Source organism: Anopheles maculipalpis, chromosome 2RL (assembly GCF_943734695.1).
Source record: "Anopheles maculipalpis chromosome 2RL, idAnoMacuDA_375_x, whole genome shotgun sequence".
Lineage (NCBI taxonomy): Eukaryota > Metazoa > Arthropoda > Insecta > Diptera > Culicidae > Anopheles > Anopheles maculipalpis.
In genome coordinates, this window is record NC_064871.1 from 9,902,783 (window position 1) to 9,917,892 (window position 15,110).

A 15,110-nucleotide genomic window follows, 5' to 3' on the forward strand; every position below is an offset into this window, starting at 1 on the left:
GCCTCGCACTGCATCTGACAGCGTGCGTGTTTTTAACGAACTAGCAGCAGGAGAAGAAGAAAAAACCAGCAGAACCAGCAGCTGTTAACTGGGCCTCGGTTTCCTTTTCTTTCGCTCTGGAAGACTGGCTCGTTGTACGTTCCATGCGGAAGCTAATCGATTGCTCTACGGTGCAGGATCGATGAGAACGGAGCAGGTGAATTTTCACACACAAATCGGCCGAGCAGGTTTTGAATCGAGGAAGAGTTCTTGCTCACGAGATGTTGGAATCGTCTAGGAAATCGTGTGGGAAGATGAAGGACAGCAGCAGAAAACGAAAGTGAAAATATTTACACGAATTCTTGCGCTTCTATCGATTCTATCCTTACGTAAAGGAGTTTTTATGGAAATCACAATTCGACGTTTACTTCATCATAACTAAGAAAAACTTTTATACGCCACAAACCACCAAACATCCAAAAATGTTGCCTCATCGGTTCACCACTACCGCACCAAAAAGAAAACAAAAATAAGCAGCTTACCAAAAAAAAACAACAGGAACACACTCTTGCACTGGGGAAAACTTCTGACAACTTTAATTTGTCCACCAACATATGACAGAAGGCTGGGTTGGCACACAAACACACACACACACACACAGCGATCCCTTCATCCTGGCGACAGATGCTCCAATGTTATGATTATGACTTTTCTCCCTTCGCTTCAACCCTCGCCACTACACCCCCATACCCCAGATGGTCCTAGTTTGGTGACTTCCTGAATGCGTCCTTTTGAGTTTTCATCAGTTCACCCCGCGAGCACAACGACTTCGACCAAATTTTCGACCAAAGTCCTGTCCCGTGCTTGGTGCTGGGTGCGTTTTTCAGTCGTCCTTTCCCGAAGATTCGTTTAACCCCAGCGTTAAAGCATCAGACCAGAGCATTTGTCTCACCGTCAGCTGGTTGATATTTTGTGCTTTTTTATGTAGCTTTGTGAGTTTTTTTTTTGTGCATTGATACTGACAACTTCGTTGTTCAAGGGAGATTTCATCTGCTCAGCAAAAGTGTGCTTGTACGGTAAAATGTGGATGTCCTTGTACGTATGTATGTTGCAGAGTTATATTCTTCTTTCATTTATTGTTGCTCATTTTCAACTATTCTTTTCTCTTAGATAATTTTATACTTTTTGAGTATAATTTTTATATGATTTTTTGTGTGTCACTAAAACATTTAAGAAATATTTTGAGCAACGCCAAACTTGTCTAATTTTAAAATAAAAGGTTTCTTTATTTTCTTCCCTTTGTTTTGATTACAGAATAATAAACTGTTAGTTTATTCCCACGATTTCCAAATGAATCGCAAACAACGGAACTCAAGTAAACACTTCCATCGCTACCAACACTCCCAACAGTTTTCGGACAGCATCTAGAGCTGTTGGATTTAAAAAATATCCAACACTGTACTGATGACCAGCGATGGATTAGATTCACCTGATCTGAACTCCGTTACCTGCGCTTCCTGGGCTAGCACACAAAAGCAGCTCCAGTTTCACAGTCAACACAGTTAGAAAGCTGCTAGTTCATAGTAACGAATCATGCACACACACACACACATAAAATTTCACCCATTACGTTTCCCATTTTGCCTTGGCATATGGTCTAGCAGCCCAATTTCCACACGTTGCCAGCATAAATCTTTGTGGCCGTGAAAAATGAGAAGCAAATTAAACAGGACCACTTCAGGTGTGTTTTATTTGGCGGTTTCGCGTCACACACCAGAGTCCCGGTTTGGGTGTTGGGCAGGCGTGTCGGTCTGTAGTGATTGATCGGTCAATCACCTGATTTATTTATTTTTAAGACGATCAGTCTGTGAGCTACGTAGGTTTTTTTTTTCGTTACTGGCGACGAGAAATATATTTTTGTAATTTTCTTTTTATTTACATTCTGCCAGAAGAATGCTTCTTGCTTCTTGTGTCGTTAATCTACAAACTTTTTTTTTACAATTGCTCCTTTAAAATAAAATGGTGTAAGAAAAACAATTCGAGAACCTTCACGCACTCAAATATATTTTCATTAAAGCCAGCAAATGGATTCTTTAAGAAAACTTCAAAGTGGAATACACAACTTCTCCATCTCACCTGACATATTCCACTCTCATTTCTACTACCTTCCAGTTCCAGTTTTGCAGTTCTAAGACACAACCTTCTAGTGTAACGAACTACCTTTCTCCAACAACGACCTTAATCGAAATAAAATTATCTTCAAATCGCCTGAAAGCTTCACTTTACAGCAAGCGAAAAAACAAAAATCGCGCAGCTAATGCAATGCTTGCACCGTGGCTCTCGCACACCAAAACCAAAAAACACCTCAACGGTGTGCGTTGGAATCATTCCTAGCACAGAAAACCCAACCGTTAAAAAAAAAAAGCGCGGAGAAAGAAACACAATAAGCATGCGATCAAATGAAGAACCAAATGCTAAAGAAAAAGGCCAAGGAAAACCTTCCCGTGCCCGCATAACATCTACACTTGCGTAATTAATAATTCATTTTACCACTTACCAACGCACCAGCGTGGTTCGAAACGCGATGCTTCCAGCATATCTGCGGCAAAGGGATGTAGGATGGAGAAGAGGAAGAACACGGCAAGCCACTAGAACTCCAAAACCCGCAAGGTATGGAACACACATACACGCTGAAACATATCCCGCGATTGCGAGCGATGACTATTCTATGGCCGAAAACCGACTCGCCGGACTCGCAACCGTCCCGCTTGTTCGCTTGTTTCGATTGCTTTAGGGGTGGAAAAAGAAATGCTTTCCATTCTAGTGGCGCGTTTGCCCAATGTTTTCCAAGCAAAATGATTACTTTGCCTGAATGGAATGCTATAAAGAAGATACATTTTTGTAAGAACACAACATTAAGCGTGAGTTAAGACTTGATCTTCAGTGCTTACGATCTTTCTTTTGTAATACAAATCGAAAAAAAAAATTGGTATTGAAATCATGAACGATGCTAAACAGATACCAACGCACAGGTGAGCATGTGAAATGGATAAAAACGAAAACTCCCATTTGTTCGCCTAAAGCGTTGCTAGCCAATAAGAAAACCAAAACGAAAGGATGAAGATGTTCGATTACTGCTAAGTTGAAGTATCCCACCAAAACACGCCAACACGCCACGCAAAATGGTCGACTTTCTTCCATCCCTAGCTACACCCGCTGATAACATGCCTGACTGGCGATCAATGCACGAGCCAAAGCCGCGAAACGATGTGGCTGCAGGCCGTCGATTCGGTTGGGTTGTAAATAGCATTCCAATTGGTTCGTGCAGTGTGCAGCATTGCATTTATGCTGCTCTCGCCGGGTGGCATATTTACCCTACCAAGACGCGCACAACCTTGACTCGTACACCTACTCCTTGCAAGGCGAATGTGATCCTAGGTGGTATGTAGGTACATACAGCTTTTTCCTCTTGCCCTAGCTAATCATCGAAAGCACACTGCATAATCAGCCGACCGTGAAGAATCGTTCAACAGCCCATTGCTTGAAGGTGAACGCAGACCGTAAAGCACCATTTGGTGCACCATTATCAGCCATAATGGAAGATATTTTCCTGCTTTCTATGCAGATGATGAAAGACACCCCAAAAGATGGTAATAAATTTAGAAGAATAGTTACGAAGCAATTTATATTTGTACATTTAAACGACAAGTTTGACTATTTTTTGGCAAAATTGCTTCTAAAAAACGGAGACAGTCTGGTAGTATGGTCTACATCGGCGCCAGTCTTAACACGGCAGGACCGGGTTCAAATCCATTCCGAACCGTTCTTCTGTAGTAAGGACAATGACTATCTGAGGACTTTGAATAGAATGCTAGCTGCCATACGATAAGCCATTCGATATTCGATAGCCACCGACGTGACCCAGTAGAATCTTTAAGCCAAGAAGAAGAAGCTTCCACAAGACATTGCAAGTAAAGAACGAAAAATAAATTTACTTGCACACCATACCATTTCAACCAATGCTTTCCTACCGGAGCGAATAACAACGTTCAGCAGAGCAATGGATTGAAGTTGCAGTTCGAACAGTGCGTTCTCGCAAACGTTTTGCCTTTTTTCCTGTCTCTCTATCCCCATTGCACTTCAAACTACAATAGACTTGATGTTGCCCACGGGGCTATCAGTTGAACAGCGTGTGGAACACGTTATAGCGAACGCGGCGTGCGGGTACGAGTTTCCGGAAAGCGCTTAACCATAACTGCATCCGCCCGAACGGGCATAGTTAAAAAGGTCAAGCGAAACGGTAAAGTTACCCTTTGGGATTAGACGTCAATTGTTTGCACTTTCGCACTGCTAATCGAACGATCAAGCAGCTTGCAATCAATCGATCAATCGCCCGTTTTGTCGTATTGAGGTCATCGTGGAGGGTAATAACTAGTTTTCTTTAGTTATATGTAGTTTTCAAATTTCTCTTAAATATTTTTATAGCAAAATCTTACGTAAAAGACGCAAGAAGACGTTTAAAAATGCCCTTCACTCATCGTTCCAGCTACTACCATTTTGCCATGTTGTTTCAACCAACTAGAGCAGTTGGCTCGCACTATCTTCGCAATGCATTGCATTCTTGATGATCTAACCCGCACCGTCCCAGCCATGTTCCCTCGGCTAGACTCATTGGGCTTCGTTACTGACGAGTGCATGAAGTCAACGCAGGTCAATTAATTACCACAACTTCCTCCCGAGACGAACCGACCCTGGTTGCCTGTTTAATTGAAGATATTATCAACGGCCTCGTCGGCCGTGGCACGACCCCACGGTCTAATGCTTCCCATGCGTCGAACGAAAGGCGAGAATCGCTAAGGGATCCAAGAGTGAAACGATACCAGAAGCAAAGCAAATGAACAGAAAAAAAAAACGCACACACCGACTAGAGCGTCCCAAAAGGGGTCAAACACACACGCAGCCACACATCCATTGCTGCAACCATTTTACCCATTATCGACCGCTAAAGGAAAGCAGGAAGCGATTCTTTCCATTCGGCGGAATCTCCCTCGGTTCTCGACCAAGCTCGAACCCAGCGGTGGCTGCCATGTGCACGTTGCCTACGAAAAAATAAAAGATACAAACCTTTCCCACTGGCAACAACATTTTCTTACGCTGTTTAGCTGCCCATAAGGAAGATGAAAGTGAATCGGTAATTTAACTGCCAACTTGAAGGCTCCCCAGTCGGGAGGAAATGCCCGACATGCCCTACAGAACGGGAGGCCCACCGCATCCTATTATACGCATCCTGTTTGCTCCAGACTAGCTGTATGTGCGACTCGGAAATTCCTTCACACTCGCTCTGGGGCAGCCTTTAGCTGGCAGGCCTAGAGGACATTAGCTAAAGCCGGAAGAAGCTACTGCAGCGTGTAGGTATTTTGAACAATTCTAGGGATTCGTACTGCTGGTAGAATCTTCGTTTCCGCTCGCTAGAATTACACATTCCAGCTTGCCTGAGGGAGAGGAAAAAAAAAGCCTCCAAAGAAGCAGATAGACCCTTACAGACATGTGTTTTTGATCTTTCGAGCACCTCGTGGGGGGGTAAGAGAAAAAAAAACGTAATTTTTTGCACTTTTCCGCTGCAAAACTCTGTGTGTCGTTGCATGCGATCATCAACCTGTACAACATCTATCATCGAGAAGCATTTTTGTAACCTGGTAGCGGAAGTAAAATTAAATTCACCCCTAAAAACAGTTCAATTCATCAGCGTTCTCGACTAGTGACTCCACCATGGCTATAAGGCTGCTTACGAACGATAGCGATTGCGGAGAAGCAATGATATCAACAACTTTAGCCATGGTTTCACACCGAAAGAGTAGGTAAATGGTCAGCGATAAGCGCGTGGAAAACTTTTACCCCTTCACAAATACAAGCAACAAACGAACTACGGCACTACTAAACCAGGCGGCGCTTTTGTTCGCGAACCCACCCCAAAGGAATGAAGCAAACAACTCCCCCCCTGGCAAATCGTGAAGGCCACACAAACGGAAGGAAGATGCACAGAACAGAGAACGGAAAACCCAACCCAACCCACCCACCGTACCTTGGGATCCGTGCAGCAGCGGTAAAAGCACCGAAAAATAAGGTTGCTATAACAAGGAAAAAAAAAAGCAATACTCATGCCTTTTCCGTCGTCTGCTGGTGTGGTGGTGAACGCGAAGAACGGAAGTGCGAAACGTGGTGTAGCTGGGGGTAGGAACGCAGGTGATTTGGTGGAGGAAAAGGTGCGCGCACATGGCAACCCCCCGACGACTTATGTTGGTGGGAAGGGTTGAGCGAGGGCAAAAAAATGGTGGAGAAAAAATGGAGAGAATTCGTGTGGCTGGTGAGAGGATGAACACAACAATACGCTCCCATCGAGAGAAGCGATCGTGGGCGAGAGAAAGAGAGAGCGCGTGAGAGAGCGATAGTGCGTGAACGAATGAACGGTTCCGGTTGCTATGGCAACTAAGGAATCAACAAAAAACTCGTTAGGGAGTGTTTAGACGACGTCAAATCTTGGTTACATTTTTTATTTAAAACAAAACACAAAAAATAATATGAAAATTATGTTTTTTATTCAAAATGTGATTTGAAGTATTCAAAATAAAAACTAATAATAATTTAAATTTTACACTTACTTTCTCGTACCTTCTCCCATATTTCTCCATCCTCCATTGCCAATTGATTTGGTGTTAAATATCTCCATTAGAACGCTAAACAATGGAGGGGGACAGAGCCAACCGACAGCGACCAACAGAACGCTTTCTTTGCGCTAACGATTAATGTTCCCAACCGGCGCATTGTTTGCGATACAGTTCTACTTTTCACTGGATACGATGCTGATTATTATGTTGGTGGGAAAACTCTAGCCTGATAATTAGATGGAAACGGCAACGGTTAGATGTGGCACGAGAGTCGAGGCTCTCTCTATTCGCGCACCGTTGATCTGATTGTATGGATAGCCATGAAGGGGAAAGGGTATGGAAAGCAAAATAACGGAGTTTTTTTCCCTGGTTTTCTGTTACATATTTCAGTGCGTTGCGATGTTTTTCGTTCTGCATCATAAAACACGGGAACGGTGCTAGAGGAATCGTGCTAAAAGCTCTAAACAGGGAACGGAATGATGGAAGACGGAGTGTTGCTGATACATACAGTTTATTTTATTGGTAGGTTGCCAGTGATGTAATTGAAAGAAAGCTTTCTTCCGTTTGTTGCATTTGTTTTTTACAATAACAGATGAAAAAATCTCATTCCATCAATAAATTTAATCTTCCTAAACGCAACTTATCGTGAGTATCGTCGAAAGGCATCTTTCAATAAACTGAACTTTAAAGTGTTTGCATTTTTCTTGGCCTACAGAACACTTACAGAAAACAGCATGAAACTTACATCAATAAGATTGCAAATGTTATATTTCAATTCAAATCCATTTCCTTGTTACACATTTTTTCTAGCAGCTCGGTTCATGTATACGCATCCAGCAGGTGTAGGTAAACGGAGGTACTCACTTTTATCTGTTCATTAATAATAAATCCTTTGCCCTAAGCCGCCTAGTCTGGAGGGCCGGGAGAACGGATTCAGCAGCAATTTTTGCTCAAACGGCATTCGAAATACGAATATGGTACGGAAACGAAGCATTCTATGGCGCACTCGATGAATCATTCATGAGCAGGGAAGTTCAACCGCATAAGGAAATGTAGGTGCCGGCTCAGCCATTGCTGATTTTGTTGCAAATGGAAACGGAACCTATAGAGAAGCGAACGGCGAACGTCTCCAATTGCAATCCCAATCGCTAAGGTGCCTAGCCCCGAGTTAACTTTCCGATAATAAGTGAGAACGTTTTTCTTATACTGTTCCCTACCAGCCATAATAAAGTGTTGAAAAGGTGTTACATAGAGATACAAAGAGTTCAATCTTTTTAACTCCAAACAGTGCATTGGATTTCCACACCGGCGTTAAATCGAACCTCACTTACGAACATCAACTTTGGAGAACATTGGGCAAAGTATAGTTCTCTTAGCAACGATTTCCGTTGCCAGCCATCCATTTTGGGAGCCGTTTCGAATATCGATATCGAAACCCCCGCCACGCACCTTACTTCCCAAACTACCCTTCCCCACTGCCACGATTTACCACATACACAAACCTAGCAGTTAGCAACCAGACCCGTCCAGTTACTATGGCGACGAAAGCTTCGAGTTTGCCATAAACATTAGAAGTTTGCTCACTACCACCTACATGACTGGAGGCGCAATTGTTTTCGCCCTTAGTACGCTGAACTGGATCCATATAATAAAACACTCCCTCAAACCCACACAGCCACAACAAGGAGGGCTCACTTCTGACAACCAAAAAAAAAAAAAAAAAAAAAGGAAAGGAAAGGAAAATACTTCCATTTGCCCACCATCATGGTAGTTGGTTGAAAGTGGATACTGATGATTGCTTCGGTACATCAGCCATCAGGATCTGGGTTGACTGAAAACCCCGGTGCTGCACGGGGAAAAGTGGGTGAAAGATCTTTTTTTGTTTTTGCTTTATCGAAGAAAAACCGCAACTTTTCAATAGATGAACTGGTTCCCACGCAGTTTAGTATTGCCTACGCGTTAAGAAATCGATAATGTCCCTTTGACTTTCAGATGTCTCATAAAGATTTGGAGTTGCGTGAAACTATTTAGGTAAAGAAATGCATGGTGTCTTGGTGGTCTTCAAACGGCAGGGTCGAGGATCAAATTCCTACTGGAACGTTCCTCAGTATTGGGGATGACCAGTTTAAGCTAGCAGATCGTTTGACCTCGAAGAAGAAGAAGAAGAAGTCTTGCAAAACTCCAATAAACTCTAGCACAGAACTTCAATCATACTTGAGAACTTCAATCATAATCAATCATACCCAACTGAGCTTAAACTATATTAGAAATATTCAGTCATATTCATTCATATTAGAAACATTCAAATAGTATAGTAGGTTCTGTCAGTGTCAACAATACCTTTGTCTCTCAAGTCATCCATCAAACTGTCAACCATCAAACGACAGTTGTTCATTTCTTCTACATTTCAAAGCAATCAACGTGTTAAAACGGACGCATAATAATTATCATTCCAATCGCACTGTCCCAGTTCACATGTAGGTCGTCAATACGAGCTTAATATGAAAACTATTTTCCCATAAAACATTCACTCGACACAATCTCCCGCCTCGCTGAACAGGACACCCGACCGTAGGTAAACAATGGGGACCTCTTTTTAATTGATACTATTAATAATTCCTGTGCAGCAATTGACACTCGGCAGCAGAATCGCGTCAACAATCAGTATTGACGTGTCAAACCACTGGCTCATCAACCACGACCACCCACCGTTCAAGATCTCACCGCACAATCCAGAACAACGTGCTAATGACTTCAAATGGATCGTTATCGATTCGAATGGTGAAGCTATTTTACAATTGTAGAAATACTAAATGTGTCAATACTCACCAAATTGTATCTCCACCAATCTCCTGCACACCACCACAAGCTGTCCAAGTGCGTTTGCTGCAGTCCTGCTGTTTCGAATTATTCACGAAACACTTCAAGATCTTCCAAACAGCTTCACTTCGAGGGGATTCGCGTGCATGAAATGATTTTGCACAAGTATACTCTTACACACGCACACAGAGACGGGAGGAGTTTGGCTGCATGTCCTTCCGGCGTACGCTACGCTTACGTCACACAAATCTATTCACACAAACAAACATAGGAGCGCCACCTTCCGGTTCCGTTTGTACTCTCCCTGGCCAAATGATTTCGTTACTTTTGATAGTATCAATTTTACACTAGTTAAAGGTTATCTGATTCGTCTCTTAGTGTTACTTTTCTTATAAATGACGCTGTCTATCGTTGTTGAAGGCCTTACTAGCAGATACTAGTAGTTTGATATGTATCGGATTTTACTCTCTTAGTTTGCACTTTAAACTACTCCTTCGAGATTAGCTTTTTTCTTACATTTACACTTACAATTAGATAGACATGTTAAGCATTCCAGTTGAACAATGCTATTTTTTTACCACACAACATTTATCTCTTTCGATGTTGCTCGGATGATATGTATCGGTTACTGACTTACGGTCTAGAACAGCACACGCTCAGCTTATAGCATCATACGTCTACGTTGTCTTACAGCTAAGGGTTGATATGTAAGTGATATTTGTGATACGAGCCGCGTAGCAGACGACTACATTGAAGTTAGTTTTCTACCGCTCGGTTGCATCGGAATGCAACTTCCACTGTTCGCTCGGAATGGTCCAGGGAGGTAGGGTGGCATCCACCGATGCTTATCCCGCACCAGCTCCAGTTGAATGTACACTCCGTGGGAAAAACACTAGATTACTTTACTGCTGCTTCACTGTGGGACGCTCCTCGAAATACACTTGTATTCACTAATAAGCGACGGTGTATAGATTCTCAAATAACTCCACATACACACACTCGCGCCGTACGTACGCCGGAACTGCTCATTCCCTCTCCCTCCCTCCCTCTCTCTCTCACTATGCCTCTGCCTCTGCCTCCTCACTGCTAACAATTCTTCGCAATACAAAAAAAAAGGGGGTCAACTTCTTATCGCAACTTAAGCGAATCCGTTTTGTGCGTATTGACCGTGTTGCCGTTGGAAGGATGTTTGCGGAAAATTTCTCTCCGCGCCGGACGATCCCGCTGGTGGTGGATATGCGTTTGGTGGTGAAACTTTTTTGCTTTGGTGGCAATAATTTGCAGCCCTGTGTAATTATTACCAGCCGTTTTGCGTGCCGTGATGCAAAATTGTGAAGTATTGACTGATAAAATGGTTGCGATTAGTTGCGCGCCGGCGCGCCACGCATTTTGCAAACATTTGCCTAACGTTTGCTGTCAACCGCAATGACAATTTTGACTTGACGTTTAGAGCATCGATTTGGCTGAGTACGTATGATTTGTTTGGAAAATTGTGGGGAATTGTGGCTGCGTACTTGTTTCTTTTAGGCTGCATCGTTAGAAGTTCAAATTATTAGTAAGAGCGTGGTTTACTTATTGTACTCGAATCTCGAATATCGTATATGAGCTGAAGCGTTAAATTGGACCTTACCCACCTATAATAAATTCCAAATAAATAATTAATCCTGAATCTCATAGCGGAAATGAGAAGGAAGATAGTTGAAGATTAAATGAGGACAAACTATGGCCGGATAAGCAGATAAACCTAAAAGTGGTTAGAATATTTGAAATACGAGAGAAGTGGATCATTTTAACATTATACATAGAGTATATCTTCTCTTATTCTTCTTCTTCTTGGCCTGCTTGCACGCCCTCGTGACATGACCAGATCGCCAATCCGTTTCTAAGAAACTAGGTCCTGAGCTGTACTTCTCCACTCAAGGCTGCATCTGATTTCTGACAGGTTCGTCTCTACTCGACAAGTTCATCCCTGCCCCAACAATCGTATCGCCTTCTGGTGTGGACTACCCTAAGGATATCTGCATCGGCTGACTGTTAGCTAGCAACGCAAAACAGCTCCTTCTTAACACATTCTGCTCGTAAAGATAGTCAAAAATAGTCATTAGCACTCGCCGTTTCGAACGGCGGTGCTAATGGCGTGAAGACTGTAAAGAAATATGTAAAAAGGCAGTGGAAAGTAGATATGAAGCTCTTATAGACATAAATAGCAATTACTTACGTATCAGATACTATAACCGCTCCGCGGTTTATGTTTACCGGAACAATCCTCGACACCGTTTACTATTGAACGGCTTGGTTTGCCAATCTTACATCCCGGACTGTCTAGTCGACGCATCAACGCCATCAATCCATCTAAGTCCTTGGACTTGGACAGAGCCCTGGTCTCAATCGACAACGGCCGTTCCATATGAATTTTGAAATAATTCAGCTCAAAGTTTTGGTCAAATTTCGGAGCAAGACAATACCAAATAGAAGTGGATGGCATGGGAATAGCATGCTTCATATGGAAGCTAAGGTAGATAACTAAAGATGCGTTTGTAGATGACCCTGAGGGAAATATCTTTGAATGCAGGCAACATGCACAAAGCAGTGCAGTACAGTGTCTTTCGGAAAATTCTCAAAGTGAATAAACGAAAAAACAAGTATGCGAATATTTTCGTTTTCAATCTCACAGTTTTATTGTCGTTTCTCGACATTTTCTTAGCCGAGAGGGGATACAGTTTTTTTCCTTTCTTTTATGTATATATATATATTTATATATATATATAGATTTTTTTTGTTTTGTTCGGTATATTTATATATGGTTTTAATAATAATAGAAATTTTTTGTATTTTACAATATTCTCTTGAATTATGTTCATGGTTTGCGATCGCACCTATCGCTCGTTTAATCGCATCCCGCTCCTACGCCTGAGCAGTGTATGTTCTGTGTTATCCTGTTATCCTTCGTCCTGCTGTCTAATGTAATCATTTCTCATGCGGTCGATCGATCCTTGTTTTTTTTTCTTTTTTTTTGGGGGGGGGGGGGGCTTTCTTTTTCCAATGTACGGGGTTCAATGTATACTCGTTCGTAGTGTGCATGTTACTGTATACGCTTGACACTGTAAGTATAATGCAGTTTAACTATAAGTTTTTTTGTTGCTGTTGTGTATATTGTGTTATCCTGTTTCCCTTTTGTTTTTTCCTTGTTTTAGATTTGCCTCGATAACGTCGTATTCGTTCACGTGTTTCAAACGCCCTTTCATTGATCTTCTAGTGTAACGATGTTGGTTTTTCTTTTCGGTATGACACGTCTGTTGTGCAGGGTAGAGTAGAGCTGTTGCACGTTTCAACTTCTACCCAGCCAAACACAAAATGAAATGTATGTACGATGATATATGGTGCGTGTAACTCTGGGACCGTTCGGTTCGCGTTTCATTCCGGTTTGGCGTATGTTGGTTAGTTTGATGTTGCTTCATGTTAATTTGTTTGCTTTATATATAATGTTGTCGACATTTTCCCGATTAAATTCTAGTGTGAGACAAAACAAAACTCATATGACGCTAGCCTTCGGTTTTTCTTTAGCATTTACTTACAGCATTGTTCCAGTAGCGATTGTTTACTTGTTTTGTCTGTATCTGTGTGTGTTTGTTTGTTTGTGTATTTGTAGTGTATGTATATCTGTGTTTTTAATACTTAGTTTGATATAAAATAATTTTAAAATTTACTTTTTACTTGCATGTCTAATCTTCCACCCAGTCGTTTCATCATTGGTTCTTAGCTACACGGGTACTAGTTGATCTCATGCTTATTTCCTTTTGTTTTGCCTAGCTTTGTACAAACGGCCACCCGTTTCAAGACGACGGGTACGGGGGACAACGTTGCGGTTGTGTTCTGTGTTCCATGTTGGTTTGGATTGTTTGTGATTCAATTTAATGATTTACTTTGTTACTTTTTAGTTTGTTTTGTTCAATTGTTTGTAAATTATTTTACTCTTTCTCCTTCTCCCTTTTTTTCTCTTGTCTCCCTCTCTATCTTTTTCGCTTAACATTCCTTTGTTTTATCTACTAACATTTCTATTCGCGTATTCCCCCAACACACATACCAACACTTGCGTACGCATGTGTCTCCCTTTTGCAAACTTGCCAACTTCGCCCTAGTCATATGTTTGTTTGTTTTGCTTTTGGTTGTTTTTTTTTTGTTTGTTTGTTTGTTCCTTCGCTTATTCAGATGTTGCTACTATAATGCTCACCTGTGTTGCTTCAACACTCCTATTCAGCAGCAAATAATCGATATAGTGGTAACATTTTCATTTCCCTGGATTCGTTTTCACGTGCGCCTCAAGCTGTCTGCTCAACAGCTAAACGTTGCATCCACGCAATGTGGCCGCAACTGTGAAACGGCATGCTCCAAGCAACCTATATTAAACATTGGAAACGAATAAGCAGCAGCGTACGGCTCATAAGAATTATCTTCCGTCCCATAAAAAAAAACCCCTTCTTCACTTCGCCATTCGATCACTTTCCTTCACAAACAAGACATTGAAGGTAATCTTGTGGAATAGTGAGCGAAACAAAGCTTACCCTAAAAAAAAAAAAAAAAAAAACAGGGAACAATTTAAAACATTACAGCTTGCAAATGCATATAACACAACACTACACCCTATACAATGCGTTTTGTTAATTTTGTCTTCAGTAGGCCTCAATTGTTGTTTTCGAATAGGGTTTTCTGGCATTTTTTGCGCTATTTTTTACAACTTTTTATCGTTCATTTGCATCGATTTTATTCATACTGCGAAGCACTTAAAGCAACAATTATAATCCTATACTTTTTCTTTATTTGTTTGTGTGTGTGTGTGTCAGTAACAGTTTATTCTGCTTCGTCTTGCATCTCCAACGGCTCAATCTTCTTGCTTTTTGCGATCATCATCTGGGGAAAAAGGTGCGTCAACGTTTTCATCTGTTGTCCTTAGTGGTACTAAGCGTATTTCGGTTGCAAAATGAAACAACACTTCAAACCAAGCACTTCTTCTCAGCAACAACAAATCCAAGCTCAACGTTAAAACTAAAACCATTACCAACACAGGCGTTATTGGGTTTGTTTCGCTTCAAAAAGGCCATTTTTTCAATAAACCTAAAATTATCCTTAATCTGGGTGTTGGTTGGTCCTGGGGGAGTTTAGTGTCGAACTTCATCACTCGACACGCGAGTGTTGTTTTCAACGCGAAAGAGATTTCGAATAATGTTCTCGATTTCGATCGTTTTGCTTCGGTTTGTTTTTGTGTGGCGTTTTAAGGAATCCATTTCCACTGGACGGATCAAACGTGTCTTCGGTGTTACTCGTTTGCAGCAAAACATGCTGCAGTGGGAATTTGGCAATCATCTTTCCATATAATGAAATAGTGTGCAACTGTCAGTGGGACAGCTGTTCGTTTCGTTGTTTAAGCGTCGCCTAAGGGAGGAGAAAAACAAGCAGATAAGCTTCAATGGAGGAACCTTGGAGTGTGTCCTTCATTAGAAACTGTAGAATGAAATAGAACGGTAGGAAAAAAAAGGTCTCCCTAAACGCTGAAGTAGTAAAGCAATTGAAGCAGGTGTGAGCAATTCCAACCACCTGTACAAAACCCTTCTTTCTTTTGGTCAGTCACTGTCCACTTGCTGTTTATTT

General features: G+C 41.8%; 3 protein-coding genes across 4 annotated transcripts in view; 2 read left to right on the top strand and 1 right to left on the bottom strand.

Moving 5' to 3' along the window:
- Positions 1 to 8,047, bottom strand: part of LOC126559899 (mastermind-like domain-containing protein 1) — a 47,220-nt gene extending 39,173 nt beyond the window's left edge. Inside the window, exon 1 of the mRNA XM_050216066.1 lies at positions 7,976 to 8,047. Within this exon, the coding sequence (XP_050072023.1) occupies positions 7,976 to 8,047 (72 nt within the window). The remainder of the gene's footprint in view (positions 1 to 7,975) is intronic.
- LOC126557054 (nuclear pore complex protein Nup107) overlaps positions 1 to 15,110 on the top strand; it is a 408,812-nt gene that overhangs the window by 330,020 nt on the left and 63,682 nt on the right. The window lies entirely within an intron of this gene.
- The window catches only part of LOC126559365 (AP-2 complex subunit sigma), a 576,875-nt gene that overhangs the window by 277,650 nt on the left and 284,115 nt on the right, over positions 1 to 15,110 (top strand). The window lies entirely within an intron of this gene.